At 45.8% G+C, this 20,199-nt stretch overlaps 1 protein-coding gene across 1 annotated transcript in view; it reads right to left on the bottom strand.

Annotated features, from left to right (window-relative positions):
* Positions 1–244: 244 nt before the first annotated feature.
* LOC143776499 (lateral signaling target protein 2 homolog) overlaps positions 245–20,199 on the bottom strand; it is a 41,584-nt gene continuing 21,629 nt past the window's right edge. The window contains exons 7-13 of the mRNA XM_077265946.1: positions 18,528–18,629; positions 14,407–14,793; positions 13,285–13,364; positions 13,109–13,210; positions 8,959–9,036; positions 1,240–1,343; positions 245–1,154 (exon numbers count right to left, since the gene is read on the bottom strand). Coding sequence (XP_077122061.1) covers positions 1,011–1,154; positions 1,240–1,343; positions 8,959–9,036; positions 13,109–13,210; positions 13,285–13,364; positions 14,407–14,793; positions 18,528–18,629 — 997 coding nt within the window. The 3' untranslated portion in view covers positions 245–1,010. The remainder of the gene's footprint in view (positions 1,155–1,239; positions 1,344–8,958; positions 9,037–13,108; positions 13,211–13,284; positions 13,365–14,406; positions 14,794–18,527; positions 18,630–20,199) is intronic.

Below are 20,199 nucleotides of genomic sequence, written 5' to 3'. Positions count from 1 at the left end.
GACTATTGCATTTATTATTAATTTATATATTGCATCTATCACATATACTTTTGGTATAAATTACATGTCAGAAATAATGTTGTCATCATTTCCTATTGCATCCCTGCCGGTACATGTATAGTACTGATGACTGCAGGTGAATTCCTCACTTTCACCATTCCTTACAGAATGACCTTTGTAAAAAAAATGGCCTTTATAAACACATACATGTTGGTAATTAAACACAGGAAGACTGTATATAAATATAAAACATTTTATTGCCATAATATTAAACCGGTGCGGCCTGCACACCCTTGTGCCACAGCCCTGAGTCGTATACAATTTACAGGAATGACAAAAACATACAAAGTTACTTTGTTAAAAAAAATAATTATATATATATATAATTGTTTTAAGGACTCCCAATATAAAACAATTGCATGGTGTAACCCCCCTCCCCCCCGCAACAGTCACTACCCTTTACAGCAGCCTGAGTGTTACAATAAGAAAGCTCTCGCCTATAGTAGTGGAGCATTAAACAAGAAAATGTAACATAGAAGAAAAATATAAAGTTAATCCACAGTATAGGCTTAATTTGCCATTATCTCAATTACTGAGCTTTAGCTAGTACATAGCAAAGGGGGATGCTGGAGACTTCATGACCATTCTTAGCTTACGACTAAGAATTTAGCAACAGTGGATATAGCACATATAAAATATAGAAAAAGTGTAAGTAATCACAGATACATTATATACACACACAAATATAAAGTAATCAACTCCGCAAAGTAAAAAGATCCACAAATTAAAAAAAGTCTGTAAAACATTGAGAGCAAAAGTTATTAAAGTTTATATTTTGAGAATCTAAGATGAGGCAGAAGTATGTAATAGGCCCTGAATCCATTTATGATGACCTGTAACTAGAGGCCCACTGCTCACACTGTCCTGTAAACACAAAGGTCTGTGTAAAATACGTATACATATGAAATGTGCTTCCAAACCACTTCTTCAGTTTCCAAATAAGTAGCAAGCTAGGTGGTGATCTCCCTCACCGCGTTCTGCCGATTGGGAGGTCTGCAGTGCACATGGTAACAATGAGAACAAACACGAACAGACTGGGTAGTGTGAACGTGAGGAAGAGAAGTTGTATACCCGGAGCAGCGGGAACAGAAAATCTAAGAAGACAAAAAAATATGTATAAAATTCAGCTGTACAGCAAAGGTCAACGTAAATCCATCAGAGTGGAATAAAATTCACTACCTTTCCACAACTTCGACAGTGATGCCGTCTCCGCAATAAAGTGAAGGGTGCACAGCAACTCATGCATTGGGTACTGGCATTGTCTGGAACCCATTCTGGAGGGTCTAGGCACAAAAAAAAAAAAAGTGTAAGTTAAGCAAGTATCATACATTCCTTAGTACCAACAGCACAGTACAGAGAAAATGGGAACATACTATATTGTATATAATAATTCAGTTTGACTGTGAGCACCATTAACTACAGAAGCCAGATCCACTACTTTTTTTCATATATTTTACATATTCTGTTTTAGAGGTCAATAGCCTTTCCATATGTTAAAAAACAGGATTTTTGGTTGCTTACCGTAAATCTGTTTCTCGGAGCCTTCATTGGGGGACACAGGAACCATGGGTGTATGCTGCTGCCACTAGGAGGCTGATACTATGCAATTAAAAAAGCTAGCTCCTCCTCTGCAGTGTACACCCCAGGATATTCAGTTAGTGAGAAAGCAGTAGGAGAAGCAACGTGTAAACGAGAAAGAATATAATAATAACAATAATAATCTTTATATAGCGCCAACAAATTTAAGCAGCGCTTTACAGTTTATCAATTTCAAACACTCAAAGAGTGTTCAAAGAACGCAAACGTTTACAGTATAACATAACAGAGCTGTTCAACTTGGGAGGGTGCTGTGTCCCCAATGAAGGCTCCGAGAAACAGATTTTACGGTAAGCAACCAAAAATCCTGCTTTCTCTATCGCCTCTCATTGGGGGACACAGGAACCATGGGACGTCCCAAAGCAGTCCCTGGGGTGGGAACAGCAGAAAAACTGCATTCAGGTCGGAGGAATCACCACTGCCGCCTGCAAGATCCTTCCGCCTAGGCTGGTAACTGCCGAAGCACAGGTATGGAGCTTATAACCTTTGGCAAAAGAGTGAACGGAACACCAGGTTGCCGCCTAACAAAGTTGTAGGGCGGATGCCCCATGGTGTACCGCCCAGGAGACGCCCACTGCCCGGGGCAGAGTGAGTCTTATTACCAGGAGGAGTCACTCTGTTCTTGACCCGGTGAGCCTCCAGAATGGCAGGTCTGATCCAGAGAACAATCGTAACCTTGGAGGCCAGTAGGCCTCTTGGCGTACCGTCTGGAATGACAAAAAGACAGTCCATCTTCCTAAAGAAGGCGGTCCTAGACAAATAGATCCTCACCGCCCTGACCAGGTCTAGCCTGTTCAGCAAACGCCCCAGAGAATCGATCGGAGCAGGACAAAGGTGGAAAGGACGATCTTATTCAAGTAAAAGAACACCACCCTGGGAAGAAAAGGCGACGAAGGCCGTAAAACTACCCCATCCTGGTGAAGAACCAAGAAATGGGGCGACAGGAGAGAGCCACCAACTCCGAGACGCGTGGAGATGGCCACCAGAAACGCCACCTTGCAGGACAGAACAGACAGTGAGGCTCAAGGGGGAACTCCACTGAGCCTCCAGAACAAGATTGAGGTCCCAGGGATCCACGGGAGTGTGGTATGGGAGAGCCGCATGCGCAACTTGAAGAAAAGTTCTGATCTGAGAACGGGACGGATATAAATCTTCGTACCGTGATAGCCAGTAGCTAAGGACCTCTGAAAGGGACTTCAGAAAAAGGATGGAAAGGGGTTGCTATCTGACCCTTCAGAGAACTAAGGGCAAGGCCAGCATCAAGTCCCGCCTAGAGAAAACGGCCAAAATGGAAGGTTTCAAACAGCAAAGCTGTTAACTTGAGCCACCAAGAACTCTGCGGCAGATGAACGATCTCAGCGAACCAGAACCTTCTGGGCCAATCTGGTGCGGTCAGAATGACCGGCACCCCCTCCGCATTGATCTTCAACAGCCTGGGAAGAAAGGGAAGGGATGAACAGAAAGGGAAGTACAAATTGCGACCCAGGAATGGTCAAAGTATCGGTATCCACAACAAGAGGATCGCAGACTTGGAAACAAACGGTGGAACCTTCCTAAGTAGTCGGGCTGCCAGGATATCCGTGTCCGGAGTTCCTCATCAAAGGCAAATTTGAAGGAAGACCTCCTGAAGCAGGGACCCTTGTCCTGCCTCAAGGCCCTCGTGGCAGAGAAAACACTGCGGCCTAGTTGTCCACGCCGGGGATATGCACTGCGGATAGTGCCGAAAACCGTTGCCTCTGCCCAGAGGAGGATCTTGGATACCTTCGCCATTGCCAAGAGACGGATTCCCTCCCTGGCGATTGACATAAGCCACAGCCGAGGCTTTGGACGTCTTTATTCTGACTGGCAGACCTCTGAGAAGCCTTTCCCAGTGATTCAGGGATAGAAGAAAGGCCCCTATCTCAAGGGTGTCGATCGGCGGAGAGGACTCTTGCTCCGACCAATGCCCCCTTCAATGACGGATGGCAAGAAAATGCACCCCAGCCGGGAAGGCTGGTGACCGTCGTCACCACCTGCCTTGGGAGGACCGGACCTGGGGAATGAGAGGGGATGACAGCCACCAGTTGAGAGGCTATTAGAATCGGGCGGAAAGCTGGAACGGCGGATCCAGAGACAGCACAGACGTCTCCCACTGAGGAAGGATGGTCTGCTGAAGTGGTCTCAAGTGGAACAGCGCAAAAAGAGAACGCTTACGGAGCTGTCACCATGCATCACAGGACCGTCATAGCTGAACGAAAGGAAGGCAGCCGAGGGCCCTGCAGAGAGCGAACTCCGTATGGAGAATTGCCCGCTTCGAGAAGAAAAACTCCCGGCGGTGTCGAACAACATGCCTAAGAGGACGAGACGCTGACTCGGAACAAGACAAGACTTTGTTCTGTTGGCCAGCCACCAGAAATGGGACAGGGAGTCGAGGACGATGGTCAGACTCTCCTGGGCCTGAGAGAGGGGCAGAGGCTTGATGAGGATGACTTCAAGGTATGGAATGAGCACTAGGCCCCTGATCCTCAAGGAAAATCAGGACATGGAGCAAGGCATCTCGGATATCCATGGAGCACAGGAATTCCTGTGGATCCATGGAAGCCAAGACTGAACAGAGGAACTTCATCCTGAAATGCCGCAGGCGGAACCTTCTGTTCACTAACTTCAGAGACAGAATGGGTCGAACTGCGCCGCTCTTCTTCGGCACTACAAGCAGGTTTGAACAGAAACCTGTGAAGCGTACCTGCTGTGGGACGGAAACAATAACCTCCGAACAAAGAAGGAAGGTAATGGACGCAAAGAAACCTGGGATCAGGAGGATTTTTAGAGGGCGGAATTCGAAGAAGCGATTCCGGGCTGCGAAGTGAATCCTATCTTGTATCCAGAGGATACCACCTCCCTGATCTAAGAGTCCTCCACCAAAGCCAGCCAAACATCCCTGAAATAGGCCGGAGATGCCCGCCCAAACTGGAAGAAACGTTGGGCCGTTAGCACGAGTTATGCCGAGGAAGATCTGCCAGGTCTAGGCCTGGTGGACCAACCATGGGAGTTGCGGGAACACCGGAAAGGGGTAGGCTTAAAGGAAGCCTTTTCTCTAGCCAGACGAGATCGCAGTCTGTGTTAGCTAGAGGAATCTTTAATGTCGCAAAACAGCAAAAGGACAAAGGGAACTCGTGCCTCCCGTGGCGTCATTAATAATTTGTTCCAGCATGTAGCCAAAGAGACAGGCCCCCTGGAAAGGGAGGCTAGTAAGGGACTTCTTGAAGACAAGTTCACCTGCTGTGTGTAGAACCGAATATTCCGTCGGATGGCCACCATATTGCTGGACGCGTGAGATGCACGAGCCGCACATCTAGGGAGGCAGATACCAAATATTTCCCTGCATAGGAAATCTGGTCCGTCAGGTCAGCTAGCTCCCCAGGAGGAGCTCCAGCCGGGGTGCTCTTACAAGGCTGTTTGGTCCATCTATCTATGGTCCTTGAGACCCAAGTAGAGGCAATGGCCGAGGCACAAAGTAGAAGCAGCCGTTTCAAAGGCTGATTTATCCAGGGATTCAATAATTGTATCCTTGGAACCCATGCCAAGTTGGTAGACAGTCTGGGAACTGACGAGTCCAGAATTGCCCGCTTCCTGCCGAGGAATCAGTCCAATTAGCGATGAGCTCAAGGGAGAAGGAATATAGGATGCCGAGACGCTTCCCTGAAAGCATCTGGTATGGCTCGCATTTCCCCTGGCAAGTACCACCACAAATTCAGTGTGTGGGGCAAAGACCTTGGAAGGTGGTTTGACCGTCTAAATGAAAACGCCTATTATGCGGGTTCCGTAGAGGTATCCATGATGCTTAGGGTCTGGTTGATCGCAACAATAAGGTTATGTACCTGTAGTGAAACCAAGTCTGAAACTTCCTCTGCAAACATGACCGAGGAAGCCCGTCTCTCTCTCTCGAGAGAGGAGGCTCAGGAAGAGGGATATCACCGGTCCAGACCAGAGGGCAAGATGGAGCAGGAAAGAAAGGTGTCAGACGTCCATGGGGCTGATTGTGGACGTCCTCGTCTCCTCTAACCGACAGGCTCTGGAGGGCGAGTGGGTGGGGAATGAAGCTGGGACCGAACTTCTAAGCACGCTTGTGTGCTAGGATCATGGTCCTGCTGTCGGATCTATGAGGATACGGGGTGCAGTACATGCCGTACTCATAGTCCATAATGTGGGATTACAGGTGTGACTGTTCACCCTGTATCCATCCGAAAAAAAGGAACCTAGAATTTTGCTCTGTATCTTTTGTGGCCTGAGTTGAACAAGGCTGGATGGAGAATCCGGTGACCCACTAGCAACTGCGGTCAGGCACGGACACCAAGGTCGTGACATCCTGGTGAGGTCCGCCCCAGACTGAGACAGAAGGAAAGCCCACCCAGGGATAGGGGTCTCGGTCTCACCCGGGGTAGGGACTCCTAGACAGGGAGTTGCTGCAGCTGACAAGAGAAAGCAGGAGGACGGGGACGCTCTCTTTATAGGATTAGGCCTGGGAGCAGACCCACTAAATGATGCCGGAAGGTTAGGGGAACAGGAGAGGGGAGTAATAGACTGCATAGCAGAGCTACTCACAGTAATAGTGGAGTCCTGTAGACTGCTCCCGGCTGTAGCTGTGACCGGCATCATGGCACAGGTCCAGGGCACCAGCGATGAGATGGTAACCTAAGGAGGATGCAGGGCATCCCGCCGGAGAAAACGTGTGCTGGGGAAAAAAGGACCCGGCTGCAGTCTGGGTGAACCGCAGATGGTGACCGCTGAAAGGGCGCTGGAACGTGCGCCCTGCGGCGATGTGGTGCCAAGCAGCGGCGTAGAAGTCATGGGCCCAGGAGCACCAAGATGGCGCCGGTGGGCGGGGAGTAAAGAGATTGTCGGGCAGGAGAAGGCCCGCCCGAAGAAAGCGGAAGTGGACGGAGCACGGCACCGGAAGTAGTCCCGGGCAGAAGCCGGGCCCTAAATGACAGGCCAGCGACCGCTGGAGGAGAGAGCCGCGGCGCCGGAGAAGTGCGCCGCAGTTAGAAAAACGGCACGGCAGCCTGCCAAGGCTGTCACGCTGGAGAGGATTGAGCGGCCGCCATAACCCGCGGCGCCAGAGCAGTGCGCCGCAGGGAGAAGCGGCGCGGCAGCCTGAAAGGGCTGTCGCGCTGGAGAAGGTAGTGCGGCCCCATGAAAACCGTGGCGCCGGAGCAGTGCGCCGCAGGAAGAACCGGCACGACAGCCTGTCAGGGCTATTTCACTGGGGAGAGTGGTGCGGCGTAGAAGGCAGAGGGGCCGCAGATGCCGCATGGGAACAGTAATCCCGGGCCGTGCTGCTGCAATCTGGGTGCAAGCAACGACCAGGTATTCTGGGAGCCCTAGCAAGACCCCCCTTGAAAGATTTGGGATGGGATGGGAAATACTCACCTCAACTTCCCATGCCAATACTAACCTGAAGAGGAATGAGATGTCCAAGCTGATGGACGTCCTCGTCTCCTCCAACCGACAGGCTCTGGTGGACGAGTGGGTGGGGGACGGAGCCAGGACCGGACTTCTGAGCACGCTTGTGTGCCAGGATCATGGTCCCGCTGAGGGATCTATGAGGATACGGGGTGGCAGTACACGCCGTACTCATAGTCCGTATTGTGGGACTACAGGTGTGACTGTTCACCCTGTATCCCTCCAGAAACCTGAAAAGAAACGACGCACATTGAGGTAGATAAGGGTCCAATGAAAGACCCGTGTCCACCTCCTACTGACACAAAGCTAAACTGAATATCCTACTTCCTGTCGGTGGGGTGTACACTGCAGAGGAGGAGCTAGCTTTTTTATTTGCATAGTGTCAGCCTCCTAGTGGCAGCAGCATACACCCATGGTTCCTGTGTCCCCCAATGAGAGGCGATAGAGAAATGGGTTTTTCAGACAATCGATTAATGTAAAATAGTCTGTCACGGATATTCATTGGTCGCGGCCTCTGTCTGTCATGGAATCCAAGTCGCTGATTGGTCTCGCCAGCTGCCTGTCATGGCTGCCGCGACCAATCAGCGACGGCCACAGTCTGATTAGTCCCTCCTTACTCCCCTGCAGTCAGTGCCCGGCGCCCGTTCCATACTCCCCTCCAGTCACCGCTCACACAGGGTTAATGCCAGCGGTAACAGACCGCGTTATGCCGCGGGTAACTCACTCCGTTACCGCCACTATTAACCCTGTGCAACCAAGTTTTTACTATTGATGCTGCCTATGCAGCGTCAATAGTAAAAACATCTAATGTTTAAAAATAATAAAAAAAAAATAAAAAATTATATACTCACTTTTCCCGCTCCTCGCGACGCTCCGGTGACCGCTCCATGCAAGCGGCAGGTTCCGGTGGCAAGGATGGTCTGCGAGAAGGACCTGCCATGACGTCACGGTCATGTGACCGCGACGTCATCACAGGTCATGCGTGCCTGCGTGAGAAGGACCTGCCGTGACGTCACGGTCATGTGACCTCGACGTCATCACAGGTCCTGCGCGAGAAGGAGGCGACAGGACTACAAGGGGTCCCTGGAAGGTGAGTATATGTTTATTTTTTATTTTTTAACCTGTGACATACGTGGCTGGCCAATATGCTACGTGGCTGGCCAATATGCTACGTGGCTCTGTGCATATACATATACATACATATACACACACAGTTGTGGCCAAAAGTATTGACATCCCTGCAATTCTGTCAGATAATACTCAGTTTCTTCCTGAAAATGATTGCAATCACAAATTCTTTGGTATTATTATCTTCATTTAATTTGTCTTAAATGAAAAAACACAAAAGAGAATCGTTCCCTGTTTGGTCATTCAGATTGTGCAACAGTCTCTGGTCAGCAGGCGCTAGACATCACCAGGTCAGTAAACCAGAGTGGAGCAGCCTATTGGCGGGGACCAGGTGAGGGTAGTAGTAGAATGCAATTTTATAGACAGTAAGGGCCAGATTTAGTAATACTTGCATCATCTAAGTCAGTCTTAAATGGACATGCAGGAGTAAGATGCTCCCACTTCATTAATAGGTGCTCCTCACACTCGCCATAAATGTTACTCCAGTTAGGGATGCCACAACATTCCATGAATTTTTTGGAAACACAGTCATGGCCCATCCTGCAACAGCGCTGTCCACATTGCCAGAGCTGACCAAAGTGGACATGAAAACCCCAAAAGTCGCAAGTTTGGTTGTACAATACAATGGTCTTTTACGCCAGAGTAATGGCAGAAACACCCCTCGTGAATCAACCTTAAGAGTTTCCTGTAGCAATACTGACTTTTTCCAATCTTCTCATGATATTAACTTACCAATGGACCTTTCCCCAACCTCATGTTCTCTTTGGCAAGCAGAACAGTCTGGTAAACTAAAGGAATTTTCAGCCGTTTCTGTAAGATAAGATTGGACAATTACCATTAAGCCCATGTACATATAAATCAATCACTACACTAATCTGCTCTAATTAATGGAAGATTAAACGAAGAACTAAAGTAAGACACAGCCCAATCTTGTGCTGCCCACTCTTACTACATAAAGACGGCAGTCCCACATTAATTATGAGTATTCTTTAAAGAAATGTATCGGGGACATGATTGTAGGTTAGCAAGTGCTACACTCCTTAACACTGAAATAGCCACACCAAGAAGGTAAAGTCATGGCATTATGAATCACAGGATGGATGACATGTCAATGGTATACAAACATTTTAAAAATTCGATTTTATTTCAGCATTTAGTATTAGCACCATGAACAGAATGCACTTAGACGCCTTGGCTAGTATGAATTAGAACATTAATACATATCTCAGGAATAACCTCTGGCTGCTCCCTTTGCAATTGATGACCAATGACGTCCCAGATGCGCTCAATGGGAGGCAAATGCAGAGATGTAATATGCCATGGTAGCAGGTTAAGGCCATGCTGGCTGCTCATCGTAGCAGGAGCAACATGCGGACTGTCGTTGTGGTAAAAAACATCTACTGGAACACTGACTGTACTTTGTCAAGGCCTCTTCATGATTATTGCCCACGTAGTCTCCAGACCAATCCCTAGCTATCATTGCATTCAAGACAAAAGCAAGACATCACTGAAGAGGATAGACCTTCATGCCAGCCTCCATTGCCTTCTTGTTCTACACCACGATAACCTTTGAGAGTGGTAGTCTGAGGTCAATGGAACATCTGTAGCTGGATGTCTAGCTTGTAGCCCAATCATGTGCAAAGCTCCTTTTGATTGTGTAGGACACGTTGCTGTCTTAGGCTTGGCATGTAACATGTAATTACAAATTTAGTGCAGAATGGATTAAGAATAGAACATGTGGTACAGGTACGGACATTTCTTTAAAGTGCTCTAGGGTAGTTTTTCATTACTACAGCACCAGGCCACATGTTGCTCATGCTACTCAGAGCAGCCTGGGTGTAGCTTAACACCTTCACGACCAGATGTATTTCCATTTTTGCATTCCCAATTTTTGCTCCCCTTCTTCCCAGAGCCATACATTTTTTATTTTACTGGCAATATGGCCATGTGAGGGCTTGTTTTTTTTTGTGGGAAAAATTGCACTTTTGAATGGCACCATTGATTTTACCATATTGTACACTGGAAAAATGGGGCAAAAATTCTAATGATTAGCTGTCATGTGCTGGAAAAAGGAGTGGGTTCATCGCTGGAGGACGGATATATCAGTCGTTGGACGTTAAAGGGTTAATCCTACAGCACATCCAAACTCACCTGCCATCGAGCACATCTGGGATTTCACTTGTTGACAACTGTAATGGGAGCTGCCAGTAGCGGATCTTAATGATTTGCATGCCAAGTACATTCAGCATGGCAGAACATTCCCCAAGACAACCATTAAAAACCTAATTGATAATATGCCAAGAGGGGTGTGTGCGCGCGCTCCAAGTGGCATTAAGGGTAGCATGTGACCAGACACATCAGCCTCTTCAAATTGGAAAAGCAGCTTTAGCAGGTGTGTTTGGAATACATAGATATCCCTGAACAGTCTGTAATTTGATATGCTATACAGCATAGTATACAAAGGGTTTCTGAATTTTCTTTGAAGAGTAACTGTAGTTTTAAAGAGATTGTTACGGACTTTAAAATTGATTACCTATCCCAAGAAAAGGTCATCAATATCTGATCGGTGAGGGCGCGACTCCCTGCAGCACCACGCTCAGCTGTCCCAGGTGCCGGGACTTGCTCAGTCTACTGATCATGGCTGTAGTCGGGTACTGCGCATAAGTCCCTTATTGATTTGGATAGAGGGCAGATGCGCAGTACCCGGCCATGGATACTATCAGTGAATAGAGCAGCTCTGTAACCAAGTTCCGGTCATAGGTGGCACCTAAACCAGATGATCAGTGGGGCTAGAGGATGTCACACTCCCCCGCCCAACGATCAGTTATTGATGACCTATCAAAGATGGTTCATCAATGATCACTTTCCATTAAACAGGTAAAACCTATCAGATTCTACAAATTAAGCCATAGTAGTTTTAATACTAAAGCCCAGGATATGTCAAAGATACGTCAAAACCTAACTTATATAAGCCAAGCCCTCTACTCCCAGTGGATATTAAACTACTAGCTAAGGTTTTAGCCAATAGATTGAATAAAGTTAGAGAAGTAGTACACTAGGATCAGTTTGGATTTATGCTAAATGCATCTACCATTATAAATCTGAGACGTCTATTCCTCAACCTCCAAATGAGCTCAAAGAAGATAGCACAAGGGCAGGTAAGTCCTTTGAAGCCTCCAAGACTTGACATTGTAGAATAGAGTTACCCGTGGGCAGTTTAAAAAAAAAAAAAGCTTTGGTTCTTACTACATTGCTTTAATCCACCTGTTATCACACTCCACAGTCACTAAAATTTGAGTGAAAGGCCAACTCTTGAGACTTAAATTACAGGGGGCACTAGACAGGGATGTCCATTGGGACAAGGAATCGAGATTAAGCATCATGGCATTATAAATGCTAATGAAATACAAACTAATGATTGTGGGGGATATAGGTGCCTGATTATGGTAATTTGTGTTCCTTAACAGACTGTATATTAGTTGAATGCGCTAAGGACAACTATTAGCTATATAATCCACAAATCTGGCCTTTATAGAAGAATGGCAAGAAGAAATCCATTCTGAAAGCCATAATAAGTCCACGTAGAGGACACCGATAGCACGTGGAAGAAAGTGTACTGGTAAGACAAGATCAAAGTAGTTTTTGTTTTGGCCAAATGCATAATGGTATGTGTAGCAGAACTCTAACTGCACATGACCCTGAAAACACCATCCCCAGCATCAAACATGGTGATGGCAGCATCTTACCAACAGGCCATTATACCTGGTTTACCAAGAGGCCACTACTTTGCTTGGGTTCATCCTGGCAATCAACAGGCACCAAGCAATTGTAGTGTGATGATGGGAATAAAGAAGGAGCCCCTTCTGCCAAATAAGCAGGAGATGTTAAAACAGCCATGATCAGTACAAGCATAGATCGTAACGATTAAAGCAGGATGTCAGCTTCAATTTACAGCAGTCACCTGCAGATTTTGGCAGCTCTAAAATGAGAGCCAGAAAATCATGGTGTACATGTATGAATGTTTGCAGGAACACACTTTTCACTGCACCATACATGTACAGAGGATGTTGGGATGGGGGTTAAAATGGTTGTCAAATACTAGTCAAAATACTACAATGCTTATGACTAGGGGTGTACATAGAACTTCTGCTTGGGGGCCCCATGATTTCTAATTGCCCCCTTACTCAAAAAAGTAAATATTTGTCAGGGTCACAGAAGAGCTTATCAAACAACTTTTCAGCCTTTACAAAGTAATTTTACTCCTGCAGATGTCCTAGATATCTCTTTGAGTGCCCCCATAAAGTACTATGCCAACATAAGTGCCCCCAAACATAGTATTATACCCCCATGGTGAATTCCTCCACATGTATAGTATAAATGACCCTACTGTACCCCAAGCAACCAACTCCCAAGGCAAATTATGATAACCCCAACACAGTATGATCCACAACTGTGACCCCCACACAGCCCTCCATGCAGTAGGATGGCTAGCACTAGCCCTCCATACAATATAATGGCCCACATACAGCATCATGCACCCCCGTGGTCCTCCATAGAGGATCATGCACTCCCCGTGGTCCCCCATAGAGGATCATGCACTCCCCGTGGTCCTCCATAGAATATCATGCACTCCCCGTGGTCCTCCATAGAATATCATGCTCTACACGTGGTCCTCCATAGAATATCATGCTTTCCACGTGGTCCTCCATAGAATATCATGCACTCCTAATGGTCCTCCACAGAATATCAGCTCTGAAGTTATTGGTGAGAGCTAGGTGTTGGTTTCGACTTCTCAAATAGAGAACGTATTGATGTCTAATCAATATAGTAGTAGACAGTTCCAGTACATAGCAGACGTAAGGTACATAATCCGCAGTCTTACCTTGTGGATCGGCCTGCTGCCTGGAGCTCACAGCCTCAAACACAGTTTTCAGAATAACACGCAAGTCACTTGCGAAGTTAGTCTGCAGTTGGTCAGCAACGCCTGCAAGACAGAGCAGTACAATCAAGCCAAATGCAAGAATGGAGATTGGTGTGAGCAAGTGTCAGCAGACTCACCTGCAATACATACAAACAGCCGATGGAGCATATCACTGTCACTGCGGTATCGTGAGCGCACTTCACTGAGCTTTGATCCCCTACAATATAAACCAATAATTTAAACCCTTTCACTTTCAGTATATTTGCGGTTCCACTCTTTGAATGAAAATTAGAATCTCTATTTTCTACAGAAAAGTTACTTCTATCTTGTCTGCATTAAAAGGGTCGGCTACTGTATTTTAACAAATTGGTTAACCAATGGCATCCTCGGCTTTTCTTTGGAAGCCGTACCCCCAGATGAAGTACCCAGAGTCGAAACGCACGTCGGGGTCCTGAGGTGATGCCAGTTTTTTTTTTTTCTTCTTCTTTTGGGGGGAGGTGGGAGAGTTCTTAATTTTTCACTGCTGATTTTGGAGAAATGCAATTCACACAATAAATCTATATATCAAACTCACAGAATTGCATTGTAATTAACTTTGTTGACATACATGTCCCTATAAAGTCCTGTTATTACTCCTTGGCAGTATTCTGCCATCTGGTGGCTATCCTTTGTATTGTAGTCTTATTAACCTTTACATTTTATTGTGTATAATCTATATACACATTTTTTGTCTCCACGGCCCTTGGACAGAACCCTGGGTATCTTTCTGAACTACGGTAACTCCAAAAGGAGAATAATGGACAAGTCTGGTGGCAGGCTTCTCCGCCAGCAGCAGCTGTAGCTACAGGACGGCTGTGCAGTCTGTGGGAAACTGAACCAACAAGTCCAGGAGGAGAACCTGTAACACAGTAAGTGGAACCAAAGATTGTCCTCACCACATCTGTATAAAGGGTTTGTATAAAAAGAATGAGGGACTGATTAATAAATTTACAAAAAAAAATAAAAACAGATTTTAGATTTTATTTCACACACTTTACAAGGGGGAAAAAAAAAAAAAAACACCACAACTCAATGCAGTTGAAATTAAGACTAATCTGCATACACATAATTCTATGAAGTGTGATGCTACAGGTTACTGGTCCACCTATTGCTCACTTTCCTCAAACTTATGCTCTATTGAGGAGATATTTGATAAAGACAAAACTGGATCAGTAAAGCCTGTAGTCAAAGCCTAGAGGGTGGTTTATGTATCCATTTACCTAACAGAACATCGGACGTGCACAGTACGGAGAATTTCTCCAGGTCTTCGTGTACCATTTTGTACTTTGACATCTTGGCTTCTTATGTATTCAGTGTCCACCGCCACAATACCTTGCTGACCACATTGGTAGTATGCCCTGGTGACTGTACCGTTACATGCGCCAATGTTACCACGTGGAAAGTTTGGCCAGGACACAGTTTGGAATGTCTGTTCACTAGTAGACGAGAGCTTGGTATTCACACATTGGTCACTGTAGTCTGAAGAACTTGATTCGGTTGAAGTTGGCACAGTAGAGGACAGGCACTTGGCGGGATCTTCAGAGGAAGAGCTCAATGCTCTCTCAAGGGATAATAGTTCATCCTCTGTCAGTACGCAGAGTAGTTCCCTGATGGAAAATAGTTAATTTTAAAAGATCAGCCAGAGTAACAATAGAACACATTTACACCATAAATCCCCATGCAAATATATGACAAAAAAGTAAAATCACCTACACAGCAAGTGTTAAAAACCCCTTTAATGGACAGGTCTAGACACGTGCTCATCCATGAGCAGTCCCATCAACTGCTGTGGAAATCCTCAGAAAGCACTGAAGCTTACCGGATTCTGATTGTGTATACGCAATTTGAACACTTGCAGTCTCACAGCCCTTCATTTAGTTAGAAGGGGTAGTCCTAATAGTGGACAACCCCTTTAAAAGGTTATTTAGCAAAATCAAAGTCTTCCCCAAAAGACTGTCATATCAGGGTTTTTATCCTGTGTCAGTGTAAAGTAGGGCACTGACGGCCTGAGATACGCAGAAGGAAGGAGGCCTAGGGGGAACATTTTTAACATAGTAAAGCTAAGTATTTGATACACTGCCAATTTTGCAAGTTTTCCCACCTACAAAGAATGGAGAGGTCTGTCATTTTTATTGTTAAGTACATTTCAACTGTGAGACAGCATCTAAAAAAAAAAAAAAAAAAAAAAAAAAAAAAGAAAAACACAAACACGAAAATCACATTGTATGATTTTAAATAGTTTGCATGTTATTGCATGAAATAAGTATTTGACACAATAAACAGAACTTAATATCTAGTACAGAAACCTTTGTTCGCAATTACAGAAATTCAGACATTTCCTGTAGTTCTTGACTAAGTTTACACACTGCAGCAGGGGTTTTGGCCCACTCCTCCATACAGATCTTCTCCAGATCTTTCAGATTTCAGGGCTGTCGCTGGACGATATTGAGTTTCAGCTCCCTCCAAAGATTTTCTATTGGGTTCAGGTCTGGAGACTAGCGAAACCACTCCAGGGCCTCAAAATGCTTCTTACAGAGCCATTCCTTAGTTGCCCTGGCTGTGTGTTTTGGGTCATTGTCATGCTGGAAGACTCAGCCACGACCCCTCTACAAATGCTCTTAGTGAGGGAAGGAGGTTGTTTGCTTAAATCTTGCAATACATGACCCCATCCCTCCTCCCTTCAATACGGTGCTGTCGTCCTGTCCCCTTTGCAGAAAAGAACCACCAAAGTATGATGTTTCTCCCACCATCCTTCATGGTTAGGACTGTACTTGGGGTCAGAGGTGTGTCTAGCCTTTCCAGCACCCGGGGCAAAGGATCAGTTTGGCGCAAACCCCCCCCCCCAAAACCCTCCCCCATTAGAACCTTAACTCTATTGAAACTGTATGACCAAGCCAAGGTACATTCCTGAATCTCCATAATGTTAAAATAGATACCAATAAAAGTAAAATTAATTGAGACATCAGTAGGTTAAGTGTTTTTGAATATCCATATTGAATCAGGAGCCCCATATAATCCTGCATAAAGGTTAATAATGGCCCCTTAAAATTCTCCATAGAGACATTTGCCCCATATAGTGCTGCACAAAGGTTATGGCCCCATAAGATGCTCCATACAGACACTTGCCCCGTTATAGTGCTGCACAAAGGTTAAGGCCCCCATATAGTGCTCCACAAACGTTATGGCCCCATATAGTGCTGCACAAACATTATGGCCCCCCCCATATAGTGCTGCACAAACATTATGGCCCCATATAGTGCTGCACAAACATTATGGCCCCATATAGTGCTGCACAAACATGGCCCCATATAGTGCTGCACAAACATGGCCCCATATAGTGCTGCACAAACATTATGGCCCCATATAGTGCTGCACAAACATTATGGCCCCATATAGTGCTGCACAAACGTTATGGCCCCCATATAGTGCTGCACAAACGTTATGGCCCCCATATAGTGCTGCACAAACGTTATGGCCCCCATATAGTGCTGCACAAACATTATGGCCCCCATATAGTGCTGCACAAACATTATGGCCCCCATATAGTGCTGCACAAACATTATGGCCCCCATATAGTGCTGCACAAATCTTATGGCCCCATAAGATGCCCCATACAGATATTTGCCCCATTTGCGGTTACTGCGATAAAAAAAAAAAAAAAATAAAAAAAATATCACATACTCACCTCTCCGTCGCTCAGGCCCCCGCACTTTCAATATTCACCTGACTTCGTTCCAGCCGCCGCTCCATCTTCCGCCTCCTCTGCACTGACGTTTAGGCAGAGGACGCGCACTAACTGTCATCACGCCCTCTGACCTCAGCGTCATTGCAGAAGACGGACCAGCGGCTGGAACGAGGAGCAGGTGAATATCGCGCAGTGCTCCCCTCCCCGTATACTCACCTGCTCCTGGCGCGGTGCAGTCCCTGCTTCCCCGGCGCTGCTGCTTCTTCCTGTACTGAGCGGTCACCATTATTGCTCATTACAGTAATGAATATGCGGCTCCACCCCTATGTGAGGTGGAGCCGCATATTCATTACTGTAATGAGCGGTACCATGTGACCGCTCAGTACAGGAAGAAGCCAGGGCGCCGGGCAGCCAGGGACCTGCAGGGACCGCGCCAGGAGTAGGTGAGTATAATTAGACAGCCCCCGCTCCCTGGCCCTGCCAACCCCCTCCTTGGACAACCGCATAATCAGGCGGCCCGCTGGCGCCCCCCTGTCGGCAGCGCCCGGGGCACATGCCCCAGCTGCCCCCCCGGGATACACCACTGCTTGGGGTTGTACTCAACCTTCCTCCAAACACGGCGAGTGGAGTTGATACCAAAAAGTCCTATTTTGGTCTCATCTGACCAGTTGACCTTCTCCAATGCCTCCTCTGGATCAACCAGATGGTCACTGCCAAACTTCAAACAGTCCTGGACATGTGCTGGCATGAGCAGGGGGACCTTACATGCCCTGCAGGATTATAATCCATGATCGCGTAGTAAGTTACTAATGGTAATGTTTGGGACTGTGGTCCCAGCTCTCTTCAGGTCATTGAGCAGGTCAACCCATGTAGTTCTGGGCCGATTCCTGATATTTTTTCAGAATCATCCTTGCCTGACAAGGAGAGATCTTGCATGGAGCCTTTGACCAAGGAAGATTGACAGTCATCTTGTGTTTCTTCCATTTTCTAAACATTTGTGCCAATAGTTGTTGCCTTCTCATCAAGCTGCTTGCCTATTTTCCTGTAGTTCATCCCAACCTTGAGCAGGTCTACAATTTTGCTCCTGGTGTCCCTAGACCATTCTTTGGTCTTCTCCATGGTGGAGAGGTTGGAATGTGATTGAGTGTGTGGACAGGTGTCTTTTATACAGTTAACTAGTTCAACCAGGTAATGAGAGCAGAAGAAGGAGGGTTTCTTAAAGTAAAACTAACAGGTCTGAGAGAGCCAGAATTCGTGCTCACTGGTAGGTGATCAAATACTTATGACAAACTATTCAATTTAATTGTCTCGTTTTTAAATAATGTGATTTTCTGTTTTTTCTTTTTAAGTTGTCTCGCAGGTGAAGTATACCTACAATACAAAATTACAGATATCCCCAATCTTTGTAGGTGGGAAACTTGCAAATTAAATACTTATTTTCCCCACTGTATATTTAGTAAATCTGTATATCAGGAATTTGGCAGTCTAGTGGCCAGAAAAGATATAGATTTGATTATGAATATTTTGCTTTCCAAATGAGTACGTCAAATATTCATTTGAAGCAAGTTCAATGTTTTATAGACAGGGAACCAATGTCAAAGCAACTGCAAGACTGTGCAAACATGAGATTACACACATGTTCTGATTGTCACTGACCTTATTTTCTTCAGCAGGCCATAAAATGGACTGAAAAGTTCACACATTTCTTCTGGCTGTTTCTCCAAGTTCAATGGTCCATCAGGAAATATAAGAAGCCCACTGTAAAAGATAATATTTTTACAAAAATAATACAAGCGAAACAAAAAAAAGAAAAATGTACACAAATAAAATAATTTATCTACACCTGTATGTTCTGGATGCCTGAGAAGATTTTACTCGAATATCTTCTTGCACATTCATTCATACACAACTCCACCCCTACCCTCTTATTCCACAAAAGATCCTCCACATGCTCACCAGGGGGAGAAAAAAAAAACAAAAACAACACACCACACACAAGCTGGAAAGTTAGGTCAGACTTTTCACGGGAGTCCCCATGCCTCGGCAGCATGTATTTTAGGGAAGAAGAAAACAGGGAGATGATCTGACAGAGGCTGGGAAGAACAGACATGGTGACTATACATTAGAAAGGCATACGCGTTAGATGTTAGCAGTGGAGCGCCCATGCACCATATCCGCTGTGGATTTTGTTGACAAACAGGAACATCTTCAGCAAAAATTCACATGCTACAGACTTCAAATCTGCAGCATGTGAAGGAGATCTCCATTTATTCTGTGTAAGAAGGGAGACGTCTGGCTGAATTAGGGTAAAAGCCATTCTCAAACACACTGTGCAAATCGCCAAGAACAAAAATGGACCAGAGCAAAGACCGCTCTAAAGCTTTAGGCTATGTGCACACGTTGCAGATTTTGTGCAGAAAATTCTGCACCCAAATCTGCATCTCCTGGCAGAAAATGCAGCTGCATTTTTTATGCTTTTTTTGCGCGGTTTTGATGCAGTTTTTGGTGCGGGTTTTGTCAGTTTTTTAATGCGTTTTTGTATGCGTTTTTCAAAGCTAAATAAAGATATATTATTGAACAACCAAAAAAATAAAAAAGATTTGTGATGTCATTATTGTCCAACCTCCTTTTACATTTGTCCATGTTATGTATGGGGTGCAGAGATTCCGGATGTGTGCAATGAACACATCCGGAATCATCGCACGTACAGAAGGGGGCGGAGCTTTGGGCAGAGCGGGTTTTCTGCTCCGTCCAAAGCGCTGGCAATTCGGCCCGTGGACATATACCCTATAGATATATAGATAGGCCGATGTTTATTAATGATTTAAAAAAAAAAAAAGAAAAGAAACGGTAAAAAAATGGCGTGCAATTTTCTGCATCAGAGGGTGAAAGCCGACGGCCGGGGGCCAATACTTGTAGCCTGGGAAGGGGTTAATACCCATGGCCCCTCCCAGGCTATGAATATCAGCCCGCAGCTGTCTGCGTAGTCTTTACCCCCCAAAAAAAAATTTAAATAAAATGAGGCGGGGCCCCCCTATATTTTATAGCCAGAAAGGCTACGCAGACAGCTGCGGGCTGATATTCATAGCCTAGAGAGGGGCCATGGATATTGGCACTTAGCCCCTCTCTTCCCTCTCCCCTGTAGCGGTGGGATATGGGGTAATAAGGGGTTGCTAATGTAGGGTGACATTAAGCCGGGTTAATAATGGAGAGGCGCCAATAAGACGCCTTTACATTATTAATCCTAGAGTAGTGAAAGAGTTAACAAAAAAAAACTAAAGACACAGCCAGAAAAAAGTATTTTAATATTCTTAATTTAACCATACTC

Source organism: Ranitomeya variabilis, chromosome 5 (assembly GCF_051348905.1).
Source record: "Ranitomeya variabilis isolate aRanVar5 chromosome 5, aRanVar5.hap1, whole genome shotgun sequence".
NCBI lineage: Eukaryota > Metazoa > Chordata > Amphibia > Anura > Dendrobatidae > Ranitomeya > Ranitomeya variabilis.
The sequence above is the reverse complement of the archived record's forward strand: the minus strand, read 5'-3'. Positions and strand labels throughout refer to the sequence as shown.